The sequence below is a fragment of the Cuculus canorus genome, chromosome 16 (assembly GCF_017976375.1).
Source record: "Cuculus canorus isolate bCucCan1 chromosome 16, bCucCan1.pri, whole genome shotgun sequence".
Lineage (NCBI taxonomy): Eukaryota > Metazoa > Chordata > Aves > Cuculiformes > Cuculidae > Cuculus > Cuculus canorus.
The window spans coordinates 7,326,749-7,350,863 of record NC_071416.1 but is presented as its reverse complement, the minus strand read 5'-3'; the positions used below and the strand labels follow the sequence as shown (position 1 = coordinate 7,350,863).

Here is a 24,115-nt window from a genome sequence, read left to right as displayed (position 1 = left end):
AGGAATGCGGTACTGATGTGCTACTTCATTTACCTCAGTCTTTGCAATTTAACACCACTCTCTAAATTCTGCTCTGTGTACTGAATCAGAATGAAAATAACCCCATGGTTTAATCTCAGGCTGCTTTCCATACAAAGACTAAACCAACCAGTACACTTGTAATCCTGGGGACATATTGGCTCCAAATTAAGGCTTTCAAATCACAAAGCATAACAAAATTTCTGCCAAGTCATCACTGTTAGAAGACCTGATCAATAAATATGAGGCCACCAAAAGGTACCTTTAGGCAACTTAGTAAATCGATTACAGCCTCCTCTAAGTAGATGCTGAGGGCACAACCACACAGGCAGCTCAGATCAGGGCGAGGTAAGACAGGAATCCACATATCTACCACCTGATAGAAATGCTGCTGTGGGCTGCTGCTGCCTCTCTCCTTGATAGAGAGCCCCGGCAGCAAACCTGAACTCTAAAAACCTCAGCTACAGTTAGTGCTCAGCCTTGAGGTGTCCAAGCCTACAGCTCTGCAAAAGTTAAAGGAGATCCCTGTGCATCAGATTGGGCTGTCACTATATTTTAATACAACTTACCATCCCGCGGTTCTGAACTCCATCGTAGCTTCGATTTCAGCTGTAAATGTTTTCAATAAAGTTAACCCAGTGATCTCACACAGCAACTTCCTTCCCTGTCACCCCAGTTCTCCTACTGTTTATGTAACAATGATATCTTCAGAAATGTAAATAGCATCAGATGGGGTCTGCTTTCCCATTATTAGCAGGAAATAAAAGTTGTTTTAAATAAACCTGTCCAACAGCAGGTCAAGATGGCTTTTTGTCTGTTGAGACGTTAAGTATCTTGATTCCGGGCCCAGAATGGAAAATGTCACTCAAAGACAGCAGCCAAGTGGACTGAGGATGACTTGGAGCTGTGCTCATTAAGGCACCAGCTCCAGCACCAGTGACTCAAGACCAGACTGGAAACACAGTGCCCCCCAGATATATTATGGCCTCCGAAATCAGCCCTCCTTGTACCTTGACAGTTTCTTAATAGCCTGCAGTAAATACCATGTCATTTTTCCTCAGGTAACCATGTTTTAACACAGCAGGCTCCAGCATGCATGGAAATGAGTTCCTAGTTGCACCAAATCCTTACAGATTACATTCCCTCTGTTCAGGTTTTACAATTCTAGCACTAGGAAGAAATATTAACTGCCCATCAAGATAGGAAGCAATGAAAGGGTGTGGAGAGGCATCAGTGAAGCTGTGACAGCAGTGAATGCCCTAATGGGCAGTCTGTAACCCTCCTGCAGGCAGGCAGCTGTCACAGTGAGATGTGAGCCACCTTCTGCTTCACAGCACAGCCAGAGAACCCACCAGAGAGAAAACACCTCAGTAGACCTGGTTCAAAATGGGTTTGTAAACCTGTGCTGTAATAATTAACACATCTGAAGCCTTTAGGACTTATTTGCTCCAAGGACAGGAATTATAAAAGGAACCAGCTTCCTAAAGTAGTGAGTACATGGTGGCAAAAAAAATTACAGTTGAGTGAAGTGGCATAAAAGCTACATGCAAACACGAAGATGGATACTCCAAACAAAAGCAAAAGACCTATCAAAAACACTTTAGAAAGACCTAAGTCTGTATGATTAAACAGCTGGGTGAGTGTAGCTATTTAGAATAAAAGGGGCTCCTCTGAAAGGTCCGTTTGCATCAAGATGATGAACAAAATGGGAGATTCAATACAGAAACAAATAAAGCCAACCCGAAAATACCTGAAGAATAAGAGGCCAAAAGAATAAAAGCAGCCCTTCCTAACATATAGCCAAGGAGGTAGAAAATCAACAGCAACATGCACAGCTTAGAGATGATATATCACCATAGCGCTCCATCGTTTTGTTTTGGCATGTGTGCTCTCCTTGCATAACATGCCAGAGCTCTACAGGGAAAGTACTGGAGGATCTGTCCTAGTATGAAGCATCAGTAGAAAAAATAGGTTGTAAACCAAAGCTGATGAGTGAGCAGTAACAATATATGAGGCTCAAAAAGAACTCACCAGGGTAAAATACTGTGGATAGCAGCTTAACTATTTCTTGCTCAAAATTCCTTTAGTCCCAGAGGACTCCACTGCAGCCTGAGATCTGTATTTTGACGGAATGCAGAGGAGGTTGAAGGAGTTCATTAAACCTCTATGGCATCCAGTATAACGTTAACAATCAACAAACAGGTAGGAACCATTACAAAGGACAGAAACAGTGAGCTAAGTGTGAACTGCAGCAGGGAAGAGCAAGATGGCTTTCATAAAGTGGAGTCATGTCTCTCACATGTGAAGTTCTTTTGAGGATTTGGCCCCCACATGCTTGCTAGTTGATATAATTTTCTTGGATCTCCAAAAGACACTTCATAAAGCTCCTCTGCCAAAAGTCCTTTATAGAAACTAGTCTGACAGAGGACACGCAGGGGCCAACACATACATGCACAGGAGGGAACAACCGTTAGGTTTCCCATGTAGAAGTTGCTCATCAGGAGGAGATTTTTGCCTTTGGTTATTACTATCAGTATGTCCTTCAATAAAGCTCCAGTCTGCTGCCTCAATGCTGCTTAGCAGTCTTGAAGGCAGTAATTAACCGAGAAGTGGAGCTCGAGTGACTCAAAGATGGCCACATGGAAATCAGCAGACTCGTGGCATTCAGTTTCATAGAACAGAGGCAATAACCTCAAGCAAATGCGTATTTGGAGTGAAAAGGTTACTTTCAGAGGCTGGAAAGAAAGCGAGCCTACTCGAGGGACCCACCAAACCTGCCAGGATCAGATGCAGCCAGGCCCGCCAGCACCGCAGCTGGCTCCCACCAAGGGCCCATGGCAGCTCAGCACAGCCCAGTCTGACGCCGTCTTGAAGTCAGAGAGAGCAGTTGTTAGCAGAGAAATGCAAACCACAGCATCACACAAGGGACAGGCAGGAGTGAGAAATGCTCCCCATCAAGAAAAAGGTGTCTCTGGGAAAGGACATGAAAGAATAGGAAGCATCACTCAGCAATGACCCAACATAAAAAGCTCTTTTCATTCTCATGTGAGCCCAGCTTCCAAGCAGAGCCAAAAAAATAAATTCAGGACCACTCTTTCCTCTTTATTCACAAATTGTTTACGATGAGGAGAGGACACTTGGGGAAAGGCAGAACTGTATTTTCTTTCTCCTCCTTTCTAAAGAAAATTCAAATGTCCTGGGAGAAAAAGAGGGAAGCATGGAGGGAAGAAAGGATTTTCTGGATTCATATGAAACACTCAGGTAGCATGAACACAATGATGAAAATCAGGATTTTTACAAAAGTATAACTGGTACCCTTTTGACTTAATATTAAAAAAAGTCTGCTTCTGCCTTCCTTCTTCTGGTCTTTCAGTTATTTATTCATTTCTGTTCTGAAGGCAGTTATTTTTTTTTCCCCCACTTCTTCCATTCTTCTGGTACTAGTGTGTCCTGGAAAGAAAAATAAAAAAAATTAACTCTTCCAGGCAACAAAGCACTCCTTGCACAGTAAAAGCATCCCCAGTCCCCTCAATTTTCTCTCAAATGAAGCTTAAGAGCGATAAAACCAGTACTGCAATGGAACAGAGAACTGAATTCAAGGAGGATGGAAATAGTCAGATAAAATGAGGGTTAATTTCTGGTGCAAAAAGGACAAATGAGCCTTGTAGATTATGGAACTGAACAAAAAAGCAAAGCTGAATGCAAAGTCTTCAGGTGCCTTAACTGCTCTTCTACTTTAAACAGGTCAAATCCATCCACTTGGAATCAGTTTGTCCATGCAAACACAAAGAAAAGTTCTTCGTGTCCCCAAGATGAAGTAAGCTAATGTGGGCACAGCAAACTCATTTTTTGGGGGTTTTTTTCCCTTCCGGTGCCAGACACAGGCCTAGCTATGGATGCTGAGCACTTGACAGTCCAGCCCTAAAGACTCTGTTGTCACCAGCTTCAACTGACATTTGGAAGACCCAGCAATAAGGAAAAATGCTTCTGACTGCACACGGCAGCACAACTTAACTTACAGCTTGTGGATAAGAAGTTATTTGCAAGATCTTCCACTATTACTCACAGCCCATAGGGCATTAAGGAGTGGAAAACATGCTTGTGAGGCATTTAGTAACAGGCCAAGAAGAAGCCTGACAACCTGTGGCCCAAAGCTGTGGTAAAAAGAAGTGTTCAGAGACCAGAACAGCTCCAGCAAACATGGCCAGAGTGTAGTCAGCATTCATCTATTAGAACAAGCAACAGCCATCTCCAGTTACTTGTCAGAGGTTGTTCTGTGGTCAAACACCTCAAAACACTCCAGGGAGAGAAGGTAACAGAGTGCTTTTTATGGGACATGATATCAGATTCTCCAGAGGTGATTTCTACCAGCCCACAACCTGATCTGCAGACAGGAGCTCATACCACAGCGCATCATTTCTGTGACTCAGCCACCTAGGCTGGGTTTGTTTTGCATCACAAACCTGAGCTCTGTTCAGCACAATGTGTACGTGCTGGGAGCACTACGAACATGAGAGAAAGCAGACGCTTCTGAGATGTACCAAGGCAGCACGCTGCACAGTGATTTCAGCCTCATCACAGGACTTGTCCCAGATGTTCTTTTCCTCCCCCAAAATATAACAGTGCACTGAATGAGAAGTGAAGCCACACACGCATTCAGAACTGGGCAGCATGCAGAGCAGCAGGTAGTCCTGCCTCCAACACCACTGTGGATGTAGCAAACCGGGGCCTTACCTGTTCAGTAGGAAAGAAAACCAAGGGCTTTGCAGTGATAAAAGATAATGGAGACCTATCTGCTAATTACATTGAATGAGGGGGGCTGACTGAGCCATCGTGATCAGCCCAGAGTGAACCCTGGCCTAGGTCGTGCTTTCAGCTGAATGAGGTCGTGCTGACCTGGAGCTCTCAACACTCCAAGTAAGGATATAATTCAGCAGTCAGAGTGCCTGGCAGCTGAATAACTCAAATAATGTGGATGAGGAGAGGGAATACCAACACCAGAATAGGAACAGCCCAGGTATCGGCCATTTGCACCATATTCTCTTCCAGCCATTATTTACAGAACAATACTTTTTAAACTGGGTTTATTTCATCACCTGAGAGCTGCTTGGTGCCCAAGACACAACATTCACATGTGCACACATTACCATATAGCCTTCAGATGATCAAGGAAATCACACAAAAGCAATCTTGTCTCGCAGGACACATACTGCTAATATGCAAACCAGCCACGGACACTCAAGGACTGATTTAAAGCCCAGCAGGAAGGAAGCAGCTTCAGCTCAGGTATCTTTTTATACGAGTCAGTGATGAAGTGAAATGAAGCAGGCAGCATGCCTAGGAAAGGCAAATTCCAAAAAGGCCCTTACTTCTAGAAGAGCTGGTCACTAGCAACACCCCCTTTTACCGCAGCGTTCTATACTTTGCCAACCTACTGCTCTGCTCTGCAGCGATCCTGCCAAAAGGAGAGAGGAAGAAAGGTTCAGAGAAGATAGGAAGGAGGAAGGCAGCCCTGCTCCAGGAACCAGAGCCAGTGACAGAAATGCAGAAAGCAAAACCAGGCCTTCTGGTAACTTCTGTAAAAAGATGGTTTATACAGTCCCCTTCCCACACCCACCAGAGGTCTCCATAGTGGAAGAGCAGCTCTCCTTCAAAGTGCAATCTAGTTAATTATCGCTGCACTTCAACATCTGAGACAGGCTAGCAGCACGTTAACAAAAAGATGTCTTTTTGAACTTTAAAATCATGTACAAAGGGTTTAACTTTAGCCTAAGGTAGAAGTTTTACTTTCATTTTGCCATTGTAGTCACAGCTTCATGTCATTTAGAGTGAAAAAGCACACAGAAACCCCTGCAGTGTTTTGAATTAGGAACCAACCACCTGCATTTATGTGCTAACAGAAGCCCTGGTTAAGCGAAGACATTTAGAAGTAAGCTTCATTGTATTTTTCCCCCAAATCTGTATCCTAGGCGATTTGTAATTAATAATAATTTTACCATTACTCTTTAAATTTAAAGGGAAACATTATTAAATGACATAACATAGCCCCACTGGCAACAAGATCCCAGCAGGATTTTGCTAACAAGTGCCACAGTGGAGAGGTCTGGACATCCAAGGGAGCAAGGCTGAGAAAGCTTAAAAGATGATATGGAAAAGGCTGATTACAGTAATCGTCCTCCTGGCTATAGCCGTGCAAGCAGAGATGTGTTAAAGACAACAAATCAATGCAGAATCCCAGAAAACTATATAATTGCCTGAAAACTATATTATTGTGGGTTTTTTACTGTTCTTGTCCTGGTTTTAATACAGTGTAATGAAAGTGAGAAGCCAGGGATACCTAAGCAAACAGGTATGTAAGGATAAACAACTCCTAGCGACTCAGAAAGGGGAAAGTAAGAAAAACATAGGTTTGACAGCAAAGCAGTTCAATAAAATCATCTTCAAAGCCAAGCTCTACCTTAGTACAAAAGGGCTAAAACTAAGTTTCATATGGAAACCCCCTGCGGCAGAAGTGAAGGAGAGGGAACTGTTTGACCTCTAATTAATGCACTGTATTGGAAGCTTGAGTCAAACTGCCTGCAGGCTGCCTAAGCCACAGCACACTCAGGAGACACTGTGTGGCAGAAGACAAGTGCAAAGCATCAATCCAATGCCAGTACAGAAATTGACGTCGTACCTCTAACATCTACCAGAATTTTCCCTGGCTTTGCTTGTGTGTGTTGCCCCTTGTCTTGCCGCACACCTCTGACATGCACCTACTTCCCTTTTCTCTACAATCTCTTGTTAGGTAGGAGAAGATGGCAGTAAGACACCCTACCTTACCTTCCTCCTCCTAAGAGCTGGGCTTCTTTGGTTATTTATACTGACTTTCGTTATCAAACCACATTCTAAGAGCTTGATATATCACGTAGTAAAACAAATTCGTCAGTGAAGGAGTCTTGGCTAATGTGGGTTTCCCCATGTCAAAGTGCATCTAACATCCTTTCTCCGTGTGCCTGATGGCTTCAGCAAGTGGCTACATGGACCATTCTCTCTGAAGGAGCAGTCAGCTGTATCTCAGTGACTGTACCACATCGCCCTGGGCAGTTCCAGCCCTTATTCTGAAAGCAGGCACAAAAAGTGGGACTGAGTAGCCCATACCCACACACAAGATCCAAGAGCCAAAAGCAGCGCTCATCACTGTATCAGTTACTGACACACAATAGCATCAATGTAGTCTCCTCTCCAGGGATTTCAAAAGCAGCTCCCACCAACGCATCCGCCCCTGGCTTACCGTTTGACTGCTTTCTGAGCCAGCATCCTGTTGCCTGCTAGGAATGTGACGCCACCCAAAATGGCCAAGTACTTCAGAGTCTGGAACATGTTGAGCTGAGTCCAGTAGACATACATGAGTCCCAGCATCGCTGTGGAAAAAAAAAGACGGAACCCATGGCTGAAACTGCAGTTCAAAGATGAATGATTCGTTATCCTCAGAACAATTATTACATTCCACTGCCAGGCCTAAACATTTGGTTTCTACCAAGCCTCTGAAGTGGCAGATGAAAAGGCTACAAGTTATTGTCAGGGGAAAAAGGTGTTGGGCCTCCATAACGTTGAAAAATGTGACCCTGATGGCTTGCAACCCACCCTCTTGTGGCAGAATTATGGACGTATTGTAGACATTAAGGAGGAGGATACCCTGGATTTCAATAGAGGATATTAACCTTCGCACGTTTATAAGAGCTTACAGCTTTATAAAGCTTTCAAGGAAACTGGCTTGGATTAAGCAACACAGTCGCTTGGGAAACAGCATATCCAATGTTCTCCCAGCCTGCGATGTTTTTGAAATTCTACCAAGACAGTGAATAACCGTGCAACCAAGGGCACAATAAGATTGATGGAAACAATTGGTCCGGCTGAAGAACAAAAGCAGCTTTCACAGGAAGAGCTTTAAAGAACAGATGTAGACTGCAGTCCCACAGGCTTCTGTCCCCAGTGAAACTCCCTGCTTACAAAAGGATACACATGCAATAAAGAAAGTGTGACCTCAGGAAACAAGTTCTATTAAGTACAGATAAATGGTGCGTGAGAGGAGCCTGGATAATGACCGCTGTTATAACCTGATGGCCAAAACAGGTTTATCACCGTATTAACAATCATGAAAAGCAGGAAGGCAGATGAAAACAAGAGAACAAATGTTATGCTATTATGTCATTATAGTTAATAGACCACAAGCCCATTAAGCACTTGGGGCTCTCATCCATAACTCAGGTGAGAAGGTCAAACAAAGCAGAAAGCCTCTGACACTTACCAGCATGACCCATGTGAAAAACAATGGTGCTGGGAGCAAAGCTGAAGTTGGAGATGTTGGCTCCGATCTTTATCCACTAAAAGGAAAAGAAACAAAATGCGAGTTACAACAGCCTTGTAAACATAAGCTTTTATTTTAAAGCTCAGTATATTTCAAGACTGTTTGCTTTAAGTTCTTCAATGAATACAGTGTACGCTCCACAGAAGCACTTGTTTCCTACTACAAGAAGACAGAGTAGTAATTTTGGTAAAGACAGTGCAGTTGAGCTCCTTTAGTGAAATTTTCTCCTGCTGCTTCTGACTGCCCAAAAAAGCAGTTCCCGAATTTTCTTTCTTAATCTGATCAGAGGGTATTGCTCCAAATCTACATTTTCCAGAAAAATAAACATTGCTATTTCTATTCAGCTGAATTAATTTCAATTAAAAAGACACAAAAAGTAAGGTTATAGTTTTGGACTCAGCAAAAGAATAGCTATAGATACGACATATTTGCTCATAAAAACAATTTCAGGTTTTAGAGTACAAAAGAGTAAATCACAAAGGATAGAAAACGGGAGCAGCAGCAATGATATTTTTCACAGCATCATAGTATCATAGAATGGTTTGGATTGGAAGGGACCATAAATGTTATTTCATCCAACCCCCCTGCAGTGAGCAGGGACATCTTCAACTACATCAGGTTGCTTGGAGTCCCATCCAACCTCACCTTGAAACCCCATCAACATGTACGTTGTGAACTCCAGAGACCAGTGGGCACCATTAACTTGAATGCCAGCTTTCAGCGAGACTAGTTAGTGGGAAATCGCTGCCGAGCAAGTAAGGAATCATTTCATCCTCCAATTAAGGACTAATTTAACTTGACTAGATGAGATGTTGTATTGCATTAAGTTCAGAACACTGGTCTGATGATACTGAGTAGTAGTAGGTTTTACAACTATAGACATACAAATATCAATTATGTCCATGAATAGGAATCAGTCTGATAGGATTAAGTATTACAGATTTTGTGATGGATATGTTAAGTGTGAGGCAGAATCACTGCTTTTTCCCCATGGAAGTCTAATGTTAGTTATAACTTAATCTGCTCATTGTTATTCAGCATCCCTCCCACAAGCACACTGGAGCAACTCACCCCACCTACTTCTACTTGGCAGCAGTATTTTTCTGTTTTGACTATAAGTTCAAAAAAAAACAGTTTAGGGAAAAGACAAAACCAGACCAATGCTTCACACTGACATTTGCTGGCTATGAATCCTGCAGTGCTATGCTAGTCATGATCAACTAAAGAGCTTTAACACAAGCTAAGTGACTTTGGACTGGAAGGGAAAAGCGTTTTTTTTTATTGTGGCCCACTTGACTCACCAGAATGAGCAGCAGAAGCAGTGGAGAGAGCACCAATGCTGTGAAAGTATTAGATACCACAGTGGGAGGCCTCTTCTCAGGTTCCCTGAAGAGGTGCTGCAAACAAACAAAACCAGCTCCTAAGTAGGAGTATTCCAACAGAACAGCTTCTCAGCTCCCCAGAGGACCACCTGCAGCCCTGGTGCTGTTCCCAGAAATTCCTCTGGATGATAAGTATCCCTCTTAAGGCAAAGACTGACTCTTTAAGGTAGCGTCTATTCCGGTCTCTGTGCATTCGATTGCCTGCACAGTTAAGTTCTCCTTGTGCTCACAGATGCACTTGTTTGCTTGTCATCAGCACAGATGGCTGGAACGAAGCAAAAGGAATCTTCAGAAGCAGAAAGCTTTCTGTGGCACTCACCAAGTCCAATTTACATCTGAATCTTCTCAGTAACACCAGTTGCTCTCTCACAGGTAGGAGACAACTTATTTATTTGTAATCCAGAGGACTGCAATAAATTTCTTTCCGTTAAGCAGTAACTCTGGCCTTCCTCTAATTACATTACTTACACAGTATTAATTTTTTTAATAAGCAATCACTTTTCAAAAATATTTTTATGCCACAGTAAGAACAAATAATCCTAGTAGGACTAGCCTCCCATCTCCACATATTTTTTGGTTTGACTGTACCTGGATTTCAGGTTTGGGAACAAAGAGATTCTTGGACTGGACTGTGGATGGCGCATCCTCTTCTGGAAATTTGATCACAACATCAGCCTGAAAGGAAATCACGCAGCTTCATGAAGCTTCATCTTAGTGTATTATAAGTTTTATAAAACCTATTCCAGTACTGTAGCCCCTTTCCTCATTTGTCCATCTACAATTGACACGATTTTTACAGGAAACTAAGAAAAAGCCACCAGTTTTTTTAAACAGCAATTTATCTTAAGCAGAGGTAGGAATGCGATTCACCCATCACCAAGAGCTGGATGCACTTCCAGCACAGCAAGCACAGAAAGGCTATACCTTGAAGTTTTTATCTGTGAAATTACAATCAAATGCATAAACATTCTGAAGTTTATGTTCTACCACATGATGAAATCAATGTTCACTTCAGCCTTTCTTTGATGCTTACTTAAAAATTTAAAAAGAAAAACAAACCTAAGAATCCATAAATGGCCAAAAGGAGTCTGCTTCACCACAAAGACATTTGCACTCTTATCTTCTGAGCCTGTACCATGCTCTCCTGTTATAGACTGCCCATAATCTCAAAGCCACGTTGCCACACTTCCAGCTACGTACCACATTCCACAGGATTGGATTCTCCACAGTGGCATCTCCAATTATCAAGTAGAGAGTGTAGGTACCAGAGGCAGAGTCAAACTCGGCCTTTCTTTCAGAGGTATCCAGTTCAAACTTGTATACGTTCTTGCTGTCTGGTTCCGCAACAAACACTACCTCCTGGCCAGTCTTTTGGTTGTGAAGTCGGACAAAAGTCTGAAAAGAAAGATTGCAACTTTTCCAGACTATCTCATAGTAAGTTTACAAATACCAGCAAAACAAGATATTTACCCCCACATCAAAAAGCACCATATGAACATAAGTTGGGAGTATAAAGCAGAAGTCCAGGTGCCTAGATCCCTGCGAACCAGCCAAGCTCAACGTCTTTTCGAGCTTTAATGCAGGACCAAGACTGTCCAGTAGCCTACTCAGGTACAGGGCAATATATCAAATGTTACTTGAGAGAGCGTGCAACAGCACACAGAAACATTGTGGGTATGTATGAGTTTTAGGGTTTTTTGCCTATTTTATAGAATCATAGAATGGTTTGGGTTGGAAGAGACCTTAAGTCCATCCAGTTCCACACATCCCACAGGACCAGGCTGCTCATGGCCCCATCCAGCCTGGCCTTGAACACCTCCAGGGAGGGGGCAGCCACAACTTCCCTGGGCAACCTGTGCCAGGGCCTCACTACCCTCACTGTGAAGAAATTCTTCGCAATGCCTAATCTAAATCTTCCCCCTTCTGATTTAAAGCCATTCCCTCATCCTATCACTACCTGCCCTTGTAAAAAGTCCCTCCCTAGCTTTCCTGTAGGCCCCCTGCAGGTGCTGGAAGGTTGCTATAAGGTCTTCCCGCAGCCTTCTCTTCTCCAGGCTCAACAGCTCCAACTCTCTGTCTGTCCTCACAGCAGAGGTGCTCCAGCTCCTTTATACAGAAAAAGAAGCAAGTCTACATACAAGGAGTTTTTTCAGCGAACAATCTATATTAAAAAAATCAGAAGTGTGATTTTACAGCTCAGGCTACCTGCTCTCATTTTACTAAGTTAAATAAGACACAGTACCAGTGCCAGAAGAGGCTTCACTTAACATACTCCTAAAACAAATGACCTGAATCCACTTCCAATCTACCAAGATCAGTGATCTTTCACAGTCCATGTCAGAAACACAAGGCTTCTCAAAATCTATCAAATCTCTTCAAGAGCAACTGTCACCTTGGATGCTTCAAGATGAAACATCCCTGTGACTCAGTAATGACACAAATTTGTCCTAACCTGGTGAGGGATGAGTTCAGCTCCACTGTTCACGTCTATCAGCTGGAAGGATAAAGCAAAATTCTGATGGCTGTCGGCAGTGAACGAGCCCTTGGCTTTGGCTGGGTAGGCAATCCTAGGAGGAAAAAAACAATCAAAACTGAGGAGAACTTTCAAGAGAAGGCCTGGCATTCAAAGGAATCAAGGCATGCAAGCTTGTCTAGCACTACTGCAGGCTACTCAGCATAGACGAACTATTTGATCAAAAAGTCAGGTGAACTAACATGCTTTTCTCTCCACTATAAATATAATGAAAATAAATTAATTGAATTTAGCAGGATTTTTGAGCTACATATGTTGCCCATTTTCAAGTAAAATGGTTGGTTGTCGCATGGTTCAAATGAAGACCAGAGGAAGGTTTTGCTAACACCACACCCCACTTTCCTTTTAGCCAAGGCTATGCTACAACCAAAGGTGTGATGGCAGCAGAAAGAAAACAGACACTCAAACTCCAGCACAGGAAGGCTGCATGAGCACACACAGAGGGGCCCTAGAGTACTTGTGCAACCTGAATTACATTCCATGCATTACATTTTAACTGATGTCAGTTAAAAAAACAACGGCATTAAGTTCAACCTAGCAATGGTACAGCCACATCCCCCAAGCACAATGTATGCGTTGCTTTAGAGTATCTCTAGTGAAGCCCAAGAATACCAGAAACATGAATGCAATCCCATAAGTTGCTTTCGCTATGGTGAGATGCCAAAAAAGAAACAGAATACTCTGGTTGCCTGACTTCTGTTAGTACTTATTTCAGCATTAAGGAAAACCACCTATAAAAATAATCGGTATCCTCCCAATGAACTCACAGGTTCAAGAGAAACAGCACAGCTATAACTCTGTAGTTATTCCAATACAAGATTCCTCTTGTTTAGCTGAGGCTAGTAAAGTTCAGAAAACCTCCAGTCTAGAGCCAGAGTTGCCCCTCAAACAATCAGACACATTGAGCTAGTTTACCTGGTTGTTTTTGGTGCAATGCTCTGATCTTTATCCACGGTAGCAAGATCTACATTAGTAATTCCAACTTCTGTGGAAACTTTCACTTTCAGCTGCAACGAAACACAATAGAAAATCACTCAGAGCACTCCACATATATTAATTATGTCATATTCACTGTAGAAATTTCAGCTCTTCTGTCCCCTTCCCCAGAAAGGGCCATCACTAAGCCAAAACCAGAATCTAACCTCAGCAGAAGGATCTATAATTGCAATATTTTCTGGCAAATTTCCTGCTTCAGTCACTAACCCTAAACAATTCCCTTCATCCGCTGCACATCATCCAGCTCAGAAGACACCAGCTCCTCAGTCACTGAGTTAGCTGCTCGTTGTAGAACTGTCTTTAATGAAACGGTCCAACCATCCAGATCCAACTAGTTTTCCTTTTAAACTAGCAGAAACTAGCTAGTAAAGATTACATCATACATGATACAACTTAAAGCTGCATGTGCACATGTACTTCTGCTTATTGGATAGCCATATGAGAGGGGAGAGGTCTCCAGACAGCAACCAGCTATGCCTTCGTTGGCTCCCAATGCCTAACAGGTTTCTGCTGATTTTATTACTAGCAGGCAAAAACCAAAGGATTCCTGCAAACCTGCACTTTGTTCAGCAAGCCTTCCTTCGGAATCGCAGCATTTATCACCTAGCGCAGGGGAGCCAACAAGGCCCAGCCATTTATCACTCTCCTTTGTGCTGTGCTGTATAAACCCAGAGCAGAGGAATGATTTCCTGCCCTCTCCTCATCCCAAACCGCAGACCATCCAGGCACTGAATCTTGTCGGGTTTGACTGATTTCAGTCCTTCTCTCAAACATAAGCAGTTACTGCAGTCTGTAGCTTTTAATTAGCACATTTGTTCTCACAGCTTACAAATGCTCGCCTGGAGAAATAAAGTTTCATTGCCAAGATATTTTTCATGATATGCTACAATTTGTTATTACAGGTTTGCTCATGTGAACCCACCCCACACCCTCACCCTGAAAAATAAATCACAGGGAACTGGTGGGAAAATTATGTAAAAACATAAATCAAACTATTCAGGTCAGACTTCAAATACAAGAATCTTGGCAGTTCATTTACAATAAAAAGTGTAATTTAACATAGAGGTTAATCCTGAAAATGGATCCATTAACATGTAGACTATTCAGGCTAACTTTAGTAAAACCTTAGTTTGTTCCAAGCTGGAAGCAAAGAAAGATGGAGTAATGAGATAATAATTTTAAAGAGTTAGGTGAAGGTAACTCAGAGCTGCTGCACACAGACCCTCCAGCTGAACAGTACACAAACATCTCTCAAATATTTTAATGCCAGGAAATGTAGTCCCTGCCTGGAGTAATAACCCACTGCTTTAGCTCATTACTGTCAAAACGATGGTGCATTAAGGACAATTAATGCTAATAACAGTAAGGAAAAAAAAAGCGGTTCCCCCAGCAGTCCTCCCCCATAACAATGTGTCTTATTAGAAGCAGCTCACACAAAGCCACCCCAGCGTTAATGCATTCCCACCGGTACCTCTGTGTGCCAGCAACCAGCTTAAGCAGGACCAATCAGTCCTCTTTTGACACTCCTAAGTGCCATTACTACTACAATGGCAACATCAATTTGATACACAGAGTAAAGGTCAGCAGTTGTAAATAAGTGTCTTCCTCCACTCCAAGTTAACTATGTTGGAAGACTTTTCAAGTTCATCTCTTCCTTAAACAGGTGATTAAGGGCAAAAACTAACCCTGGGAATAGGCATCACTGGAGAAGAGCACTCTCAGCTGTTGCCACTGGGGCAATCGTATGAATAGTCACAGGTTGCTTCTCACTGCAACAAACTTGAGGAACATAAAACTCTGAGTATTTGTATAAAACTCTTCTTCAGAAAAGTGTGGTATAAGTTTTTGCCACCATGAAAGGGGTATGCACACAAGAAATGAAGACTTCATTTGCCTTTGCTTTGGTTACTTGTTTCCCCATTACAAAAGAATCACCATATACAGTTACAAAATGCCTAAAGATGCCCTTGACTCCTTTCTAGGGCTCTAGAGCTCATATTAACACACAAGACTTAGCTTCCATACATCAGGCAATCATCAGGCAAATGCTAGCCAGGCCTTCAGATTTACAGACTCTAATGTTGAATGCTCTGAAGAACTAATATTCTTAGTAATCGTTCTTGCATAGCTATTTTGGGCTGCTATATAAACCCTTCCACTGTTAGCCTTTGGTTACATGCTGTCAGATCAGTACCTAAGTGATAAGTCACTTTTGAGATTTACACAAATCTCTTTTGATCATATATTAATCTGGTTAGTAGTCATGATCTGGAGTTGAAATCCAAGGCATTACAGAAAAGCATGTGATAAAAGTGCCACACAATCACAATATCTTTAAGAGATAGCAATAAAAAGCTGTCTCGGTGAAAAGGCACAGAATTAAAATGCCATCAAAAAGTGTACTCACCTCAATTTTGTTTGCAATAAATCGCTTATCTCCGTCAACGCTGATAGAGAAATCATAATATCCACTGGCAGGTTTCACACTCATGAAGTTCAGCTCAAAAACATCTCTGTTTAAAAAAAAAAGGCAAGATGTATCCTTTAGGACAGCAGACTGCAAATAGGTACCACCTTGCTACCCAGAAGTCTCCAGATATGCTAGATGAAGCAGGCAAACAGACAAATGCAGAATTAACCTAACATGGCTAAGTGCAACGGGGAAAGAATTCTTCAGTGTCCCGAAGTCAGAAGAATATTGCAATTCCCCACTCCCAATCCAAACAAAAAGCAACAGTAATTCACCATGGCTACTGAACACACTTATTCAGCCAATACAACTACAGCATTTTGAGTTCTCCATCATACAATTGTTTCTCTGGTGGAAGAACACATAAGGAAAATAAGTCCGACACTGTTTAAATAACACCCGTTTGCCTTATCAATGGTAAAAATAAGATTATATTCTTACCCTGACAGAGCAAATGCTGTCTGTTGAAGGACAGTAGCTTTGCTAGATGCAGACTTGGCATAGTCAAGCTTTACAGAAGCTTGAGTCAGTGGCTGGGACATAACATCCGTCACTTGTAGCTACAAAAGGAAAACAAGAATTTCTGTGAAATCTATTGTCCCAGATGGAATGCGGGAGCACAGATGACTCACTGCCCCTCTTCATTATACACCCGAAGTTCTACCCTGTCCAGCATCCCAGATTCACCTAGTTCTTTCTAACATAACCATGAAAGCTGAAGTCTGTATGTAATCAGCAGAACTGACTTCCACACAGTGCCTTCTCAAAGCAGTGTCTGGTAAGCCCTGGGTAAGCAGAGGTTCCTAAGAACCCCTTCGTAAATGTAGTAAAGCTCCAGATACACTGGAACTTGAGCCCTAGAGCTAAAAATGAAAGACGTCACCTTACAGTCAGTCAGCCCAGACCCACAGCACTAAAGATTGAGCCAGGAGTTAAGATTTGCTGCTAAATCTTACCCTGAGCACAGGCTGATGGTGAGACACGGCTGCTGGCCCATCAGGGACAATAATGACAGGGAGGTGGTAGCGGTTCCGGGATAAAGAACCCGCTGCACAAGCAACACTGAAGGCCTCTGAGAGCGTTTCGAAGTTTTTCTTGCTAAAAATTGCGTTCATCAACTGGATAATTTGATCCTGAAAGAGGAAAAGCAAATCACATGTAAGCACCAGCAGCTTACCACAACACTGCAAACTGTCTCAGTGCAGAGTTATTAATAACAACATCATTCATAAAGACTATTTTAATTTTGCTTTAAAAATGAGAACTCAAGTTATGAGGTTACCTCAAATTAGCTACTTCTGAATGCCATATTAGCATTCTTGTTCTTGGCTGGGAAGTTCCCACCACAATTGCTTAATTTGTGCTGAAAACTTGCAAACCCAGAATTTGGATCTAGCTCTTCAAACTATGTATTTCAGAATGGAAGATGCCATCAGCTCAGCTATCCAGACCGCATGCAGCTGCAAAAGACAGTTTGGCTTCAGCAGGTGTGCAACTGCAGGCATACAGCAGAGAAGGACTAGGCTAGATGTTCTGGCTATCTGCCAAGGAAGGCCACAGAGAGGTGATGCAAAGCATCCTAATGGCTCTGGAAGGAGCCTGTCTAGGCCCACACAGGCTTATCCCCTTAGGCTCAGCAGTGTCCTCAAGCTAAGAGGATTAGCTTTAAAGCAGTACCACCAGGAGCACAGAGCCAGCTCTGGCTCTGGGAAGTGCCAAAGCTAATTTGTGCTCTCCAAAGGAGGGTTGGGACTGCATCCCCCAGCTGGTTTTGCAGCCTGACTTTGTGAAGTTAGTGTATGTGCACCACACTTCACAGGGTATGCCATATTATTCAGATTCTTCCATTACTCCCTGCTAGTCTGGAAAGAAGACGGTTTGGTTACCTGTACACTTTGACCCAAGCAAAGAATTGTGGGATAAAATGAGAACAATCCCAAATAAAGCAATAGGCATACAACTTAGTAACTTACAAAGAATGGTTTTAAATGGAATCCAGTGCATCTCAAATTTTCACTCTCCTGCTTGTACTAATGAGCTCCAACAAACATCACTCAACTAGAAAAAGCATTCAGATAGATCTATGAAACTCCCACATAGTGCAAATCCTGCAGTTTTTCATTTCTATGGAGTGCATGACATAGCTCCAGACCTTAACCAGCAACTGACACACTCATTTAAATTAGAAGGGGGGAAGAGGGAGAGCTATTTTTCAAGAGACATGTTCATTTTTAAAGAGAGATTTGTGTCATTCTGGCAGCACCCTCACCATTCACACGAGAGAAAGCTTTAAGCCCCAACAATAGCTCTCCTGACAGCACAATTCTGAAACAACACTAAACAATTTTCCTTAATTGGTTTTTTTTTTAAGCATCATTTGGACCCTGACAGTTTGAATTGTGTGTAGCAGAATCACCACCTCAAACATGACATCAAAATTACTTTGCATTAGTCTGTTTGGCAGCAGCATGGAAGAGAGCCAGGAACAAACTCAGATGTCTTACACTGGCTTCTGTCTCAACCCTGCCACTTTGGCTTGTGCTTTAGGGAGCTGCCATTCTCAATCAGAAGCACATCTACCTCAATTAACTTGCTGTGGGAAAAAAAAATTACTAAGTGGATAGCTTGTAGTAATGATTTCTAGCTTAATCAAGCTCAAAAGCAATTTCCAACAGTCTTTCATTGTAGACAACAAGTTTTTGCATCTGAATTCCTGTAGGTGTACTGTACTGATGTCACCCTTCTGAGCACCCCAAACTAGGGCGCCTGCATTTCCTCACAGGTAAATCACATTGGCAAAACACTTAGAAATGCTGAAAAGTGCTAGGCAAGTGCTGAATACGAGAACAAACTCTGGAACAGCTCTATCAACAGCTTTTCTCAATAAACAAAGGAAAATCAGGCCTCACTTGCCATTTCCTTCTGTACCTTTAGAAAAGTTAAAACCAACCCAAATTCAGCCTGTTATCTTGAAGGTGGAATTTCCTCCTGCATTCTGTTACTTAGCATTCCCTCCAATGTGCATACTCGCTATATTTTCCAGTAGAAACTCTACCCAGTTATACCAGTCTCTTGAACTGTGCAACAAGGAAATCAGATCCTTTTTGTGGGCTACAGCATGCAAGGGGGGAAAAAGGCAGATACAGACCTCTTTCATTGCTGGCTCTGTACCCACATGGTCTGACAGCTTATACGCAGCAGCAACAAACAGTGCAGTAGTCTCAATTCCTTCTTCAAACTGCAGATAAACTCCACCCAAGTCATCCAGGCGAGCAACAAGATCCTGACAGAAAGAGTTATTAAAATTTAAATTGCATTCTAGTAGATCCACAGAAGTTAATTCTGTCAGGTTTGTAATCAAGACTATCTGTATGGGATCACTGAAGTATTTTGTAATAGTCATTTAGAAACGCGAAGAAAAAGAAACCTTCACCCTTTACTGGGTTTAATTGTATTTAGAAGTCTTGGCTTCCTGTCTCAGTCCACTATGAAAGAGTTAAAATCCAGAAGAAATATCTGCTTGAAAGAAAGAACCAAGCCAACCCACATAATGCAGGCAAGGAATTAGTCAAGTTGGTATTTCATCTTGCGTTTCAAATTAATACATTTAGTACTACAGAGGTCTAACAAATTCCTGAATAATTAGAGAGCATAGTGTGTTCCTACCTCTATCTCCTCAACAATGCCGCTTAGATCTGCCTGCTGGGACAAGTAAGATGCCGTCTCCAAAGCCTGGATGGTTCTTAAGTAAGAACAAACAAAATCAAAGAATTGTATAATTTTCCTTCCTTGAAAGCCAAACATCATTTGAATCAAAGCAGCTACAGTTCCTATTATGAATGAAGCGTAAACCAGCTGTTACTGCATTCAGTCAACTCAAGCAATGAATCTAAAATGATTTAGTGGAAACATAGAATTCAGTAGGTTACACCACTTTATTTGCATTGGTGCTGTGATAAACTCGCAGATTCAAAGGCAGAGAAGAAATCAAACTTTGAACCCTGCACAGCACAGATCCCCAGATTTGCTACTGAGCCTTCCAGGAATCCATTTTTTTTGGCCAAAAAAGCAAATTCTAAAGGCTCCTTTTCTTCCCCAGCTTTTAAAGAAATCTTTTCTCTCCTTTTACAGTAAAGTCACTTAGTTCTTTGGTGATGAATACCAAGATCCCTTCTGCTTACTGGCACATTTTTCCCCACCTCACAGTACAGGCATCCCAACCTACAAAGAAGAGGGCCAAGTGGGAGCATCCACACTACTGAAACTGTAAATTACACAGAACCATGGCTGAGTTAAGTAAAAAATTTGTCATGAATCTTTTAAACCAGAAGGCTTCTTTGGGATGTGTCCTCTTTACAGACTATTATTCTTGAACTAAAGAGAATGCACAAGTGCATTTGCAAAGTCTCACAGAAAAGAGCCCCAAATAGTACTTTTCATTCCCCCAGTGGGAAAATAATGAACTGGACAAATACAAATGAAAACTACCTACTCTACTACATCTACATTACAAAAACTAAGTATTAAAATACTCTTTACTCCAAAATCCAACTGCCTAGAGGATGAACATGCATCAGTGAATCACTTCCATCTGAAAGACTTACGCCAGCACATTTTCTTCTTTGCTAAGACGAGCAGTGAGAGCACTAAGAGCTTCCTGAGAAGCTAAAGGAAGGCCAAAGCTACTCAGGGCCCCAACGGCGTGGAAGATCTGGGTGATTGAGGAATCCTCGCTGACAGCTGCAAGCAGCAGCTCCCTGGTCTCATTCGAAATGGTAACCTGAAAGAACAGAGGGAACACATTGATTCAACACACTTGACTGGTGAGCTACTACAAGCCCTTTATTATTCTTTACCTTTTAGCTTAATTAATTAAATTCCTACATTTTGCCATCAACTATTAATTAAGATAATCCACGATTCAGATTGATCTCAGTAAATGGATTCTGCTTTTTACCTAGCATCACATCATTGCGTGGCAGCTGGTGGTACTGGTGAGAAATGGGGCTTTGATATGTCACCCACAGTTCAGATTTGTATCATTGGAGTGTTTCAACATAGGGTTTACATACAACAAGTTTATCATCTGCCCAAAGAGCTTTTAATTGACACAGCTGTTGTGAACTCTTAAAAGCTGCTGGCTCCTGTTTTATTAGTCACTGATCAGAATTACTGCAGTCAAATATTTGCTTTATATCTTTGTATAAAGTACTCCCAGACACGTCATAACTTATTTACTCAAGACACAACAGAGAGTACAATCCACTAAAAGAAAGTAAAAGAAGAAGCTATGCATAAAATAAAACCAGGGAAAGATGAAGATAAATATTTCCTTGGTAACACCTATTGTCAGAGCTCGGGGCTTCACACTCACCTCACAGCCCGACAGGACCCGGATGGACTGTGCAGCGTAGAAGAGGGAATCGACACTGCTGGAGTCCACATGAGATTTGATGAAATTGCATGCAGCCTGTAAAGAAAAAGAAGTTAAGCGAAGCCTTTTACCATAAGTTAAGGCACTAAGAGGAGATTTAAATGATACTTTAAGACAATTTCATGTATGCTGTTCTGCATTTTTATACTGAAAACAAGCAAACAAAATCCCTAGTAGTATTTCCAATGCAGTAAAGCCTGGAATTCCCCAGATCCTACTCTGCCAAGTGCTGCACAGAAACAAAGGTGGTGCCTGCTAAAATAAATAAGTCATTTTCACAAACCGCAACCAGATTTCAAATTTAAATTGAAGATAATTATAAAACCTATCAAAACAGAAGTCCTATGGCTATATTAAGTATGGAAAGTCTCCCAGGATAAAGAACAGAGGAGCAGAAACTCTGTGGGCAAGCTTCCTTCACAACTGTATATGACACACATCATTAATGGATCCAGAATACAGAATTTCAAAGCATACAGTAAGAAAAGTCAGATAAGCTGCTACAGTATGAAGGCAAGCAATGTGACCACTCAGAATCTGCAGCCAGTTTATTATTAACTGATAAATCATTAATATTCCATTTTAACCAGAAAACAACCAATAATTTAACTGCTCATACTCAAAGACCGCTGATTAATGTATGTGGAGAACAAGCCTTTACAAGTACAATGGGATTTTAATGCTACGATTAATTAGGAATAGTGATACCTGTTCAAGTGTTCTGTCTGGCTATTATTTTTACAACTACCTTTTGTCAGCCTCACCCCACAAACACATACACTGTCTAGAAAAAAATTCTTGTTGAAAACTTCAAGGAACAAATAAATAAACACTGTCTACCTGCAGAAGCAAAGCCTGTATTATCAGTGCCAAAACTTGGAACTATTAAACCCCCCATAAATGAGAGCAGCAATTCTCAGCCTGTCTTGTAGCTGACCAGTCACTGTGGAGCACGGTGAACCACAACTCCAGAAGCCTCCCAGTCAAGCATTTGTGGTGCAAAACATTCAAAGAGAAACTACATGGAAACGGTTTAGAACCACTGAGCCAGCTAATTAATGAGGAAAGTACTAACTCAGGTTTACTGCGCAGGTGAGCATGCACATATGTCCTCGTCAAGGACAACCTGTAATGTTTAAATAAGAAATGCTTAAAGATATGAAAGAGCAGGGAGCATCAGGCTCATTCCAGAGCCTTCATTTCTAGTCTGCACACAAGGAAACAGTTATACAAAAATAGAGATCAAGTGACTTTGCCGAATTCAGCACTGGAACCAAAATGAAATAATGAGGCCTCTAGTTAACAGGTCAAAGAAGCAAACGTGCCACAGGCAGAAATCTTCACAAAATGGTGAAGCAAATTGCTGCTACAGTAATACCACAATGGGCCATGCAGAAGTGAGCCCCAAACCCACCATTTAGAAGCACTAAGTACAAGACAGCCCGTGGCTACCAGGACAAAGATGCAATTTATTCAAGTAGAGCACCTGAAAGATTGTAATTAGCAACGCTTTGCTGCTGTACTTGCTAAGAACACAATGTATGTAAGCTTGATGTGTTCCTCACAGTCCTGTCAAAGCACAGCTTAATGGATAAATACGTTGTGCCTCATGTCTAGCTCCTGAGCTGCATCTGTGGCCCCTCAGCATGCACAGCCCCGGGGGGAACAGGACAGCACAGCCAGGGCTGGCTGCGGAAGCAGCAGCGCCAGGACCTCCAGCACTCACCTTCTCATCCGCCACCCGCACCCCAAGGCTGTCCAGTCCCACGATGGAGTAGAAGGCAGCCTGCACGTCAGTGAAGGGCCGCTCCAGCGCTGCCCTCAGCCGGGCCAGGTCGCGGGCGGTAAGGTGGTGGCTGGGGGCCAGGGCTTGGGCACCCCCAAGGAGGAGGCTGAAGGCCGCCGCCAGACGCAGCCATAGGCCTGCGAAGAGACAAGGAGGTTACCCCGCGGCCTCTCCCTACCCTCGCGGCCTCCCCACCAGCCCCCGGTCCCGGCGCCTTCCTTACCGAACTGCCCTACCCCGACCCCCGCAGCCTCCCCAATACCCCCGGCTCCGCCCCTGGCCCCGCTGCGCCGCCATGCCCATCCCCCGGCACCTCCAGCCCGTGCCCGTCCCCTCGACTGACCCGGTGCCGCCATGATGCCTCGCGCCCCTCAGGCCGCGGCGCCGCTTCCGTCCCGGCGCGCACCACCGCGCCAGCCCCATGGGGGAGCCGGGGGCACACCGCGCGTGTGGCGAGGGGCAGCAGTCCCGCAGGCGCTCACAGAGAACGCCGAGAAGCTGGGAGAAAGACCGGACAGCGAGGACCGGGCAGCGGGTAGGAGGGAGACGGGCGGCGGAGGGACCGGCTGTGGGGAGGGGGAGGCGGCGACTCCCCTGCCCCTGCGGGAGTGGAACCGTCCGGAGGGGGCGGGGCCTGGCGAGGATGTGGGCGGCGATGATTGGCCGAGCCGCTCGCGGCGGCCACGCGCCACGGAGTCTTAAAGGGGACGCGGAGGGAAGCTGTGCCCGTAGCCATGTCGTGGGGTAGCGTTTTGCATCACGCTATATACTGCCACCCCACCCCACGGCATGTTGTGTCACACCATATCACCTCGTGGGATGCCGTGATGGTGTGAAATGTGACATCCTGCCGTGCCCTCTGTGCAGTACCTGCTGTGCCATTCCATGCCATGGGCTGCCCTGCCATGGCCCCTGTGCTGCTGTACCATGCCCTGCCGTGCCCTGCCATGCTGTCCCTGCTGTGCCGCATCATGCCGCACTGTGTCCTGTTGTGCCATATCCTGCCATGCCGTACCTGCTGTGCTGTGCCATGTCCTGCTGTGTCCTGCCATGCCCTGCCCTGACCTGTCATACCTGCTATGCGATGCTGTGCTATGTCCTGCTGTGCCATGTCCTGCCATGCCCTGTGACGCCTACCTCCGCTGC

At 43.5% G+C, this 24,115-nt stretch overlaps 1 protein-coding gene across 3 annotated transcripts; it reads right to left on the bottom strand.

Moving 5' to 3' along the window:
- Positions 1-3,420: 3,420 nt before the first annotated feature.
- Positions 3,421-23,486, bottom strand: RPN2 (ribophorin II). 3 transcript variants are annotated; one of them, XM_054081758.1, is made up of 18 exons: positions 23,313-23,486; positions 22,910-23,106; positions 21,124-21,219; positions 20,354-20,529; positions 19,416-19,491; positions 18,898-19,032; positions 16,706-16,882; positions 16,191-16,309; positions 15,687-15,792; positions 13,199-13,290; positions 12,203-12,317; positions 10,951-11,145; positions 10,339-10,425; positions 9,670-9,765; positions 8,309-8,384; positions 7,292-7,421; positions 5,388-5,473; positions 3,421-3,468 (listed from the first exon to the last, which is right to left on the bottom strand). In XM_054081758.1, exons 1-17 carry the CDS (start codon positions 23,323-23,325, stop codon positions 5,422-5,424), a joined length of 1,938 nt encoding a protein of 645 aa, XP_053937733.1. In that variant the 5' UTR covers positions 23,326-23,486; the 3' UTR covers positions 3,421-3,468; positions 5,388-5,421. The 3 variants fall into 3 exon arrangements, with proteins under 3 accessions (XP_053937733.1, XP_053937732.1, XP_053937734.1); XM_054081757.1 differs by having other exon boundaries at positions 23,283-23,366; XM_054081759.1 differs by lacking the exon at positions 5,388-5,473 and having other exon boundaries at positions 23,283-23,366.
- Positions 23,487-24,115: the final 629 nt, after the last annotated feature.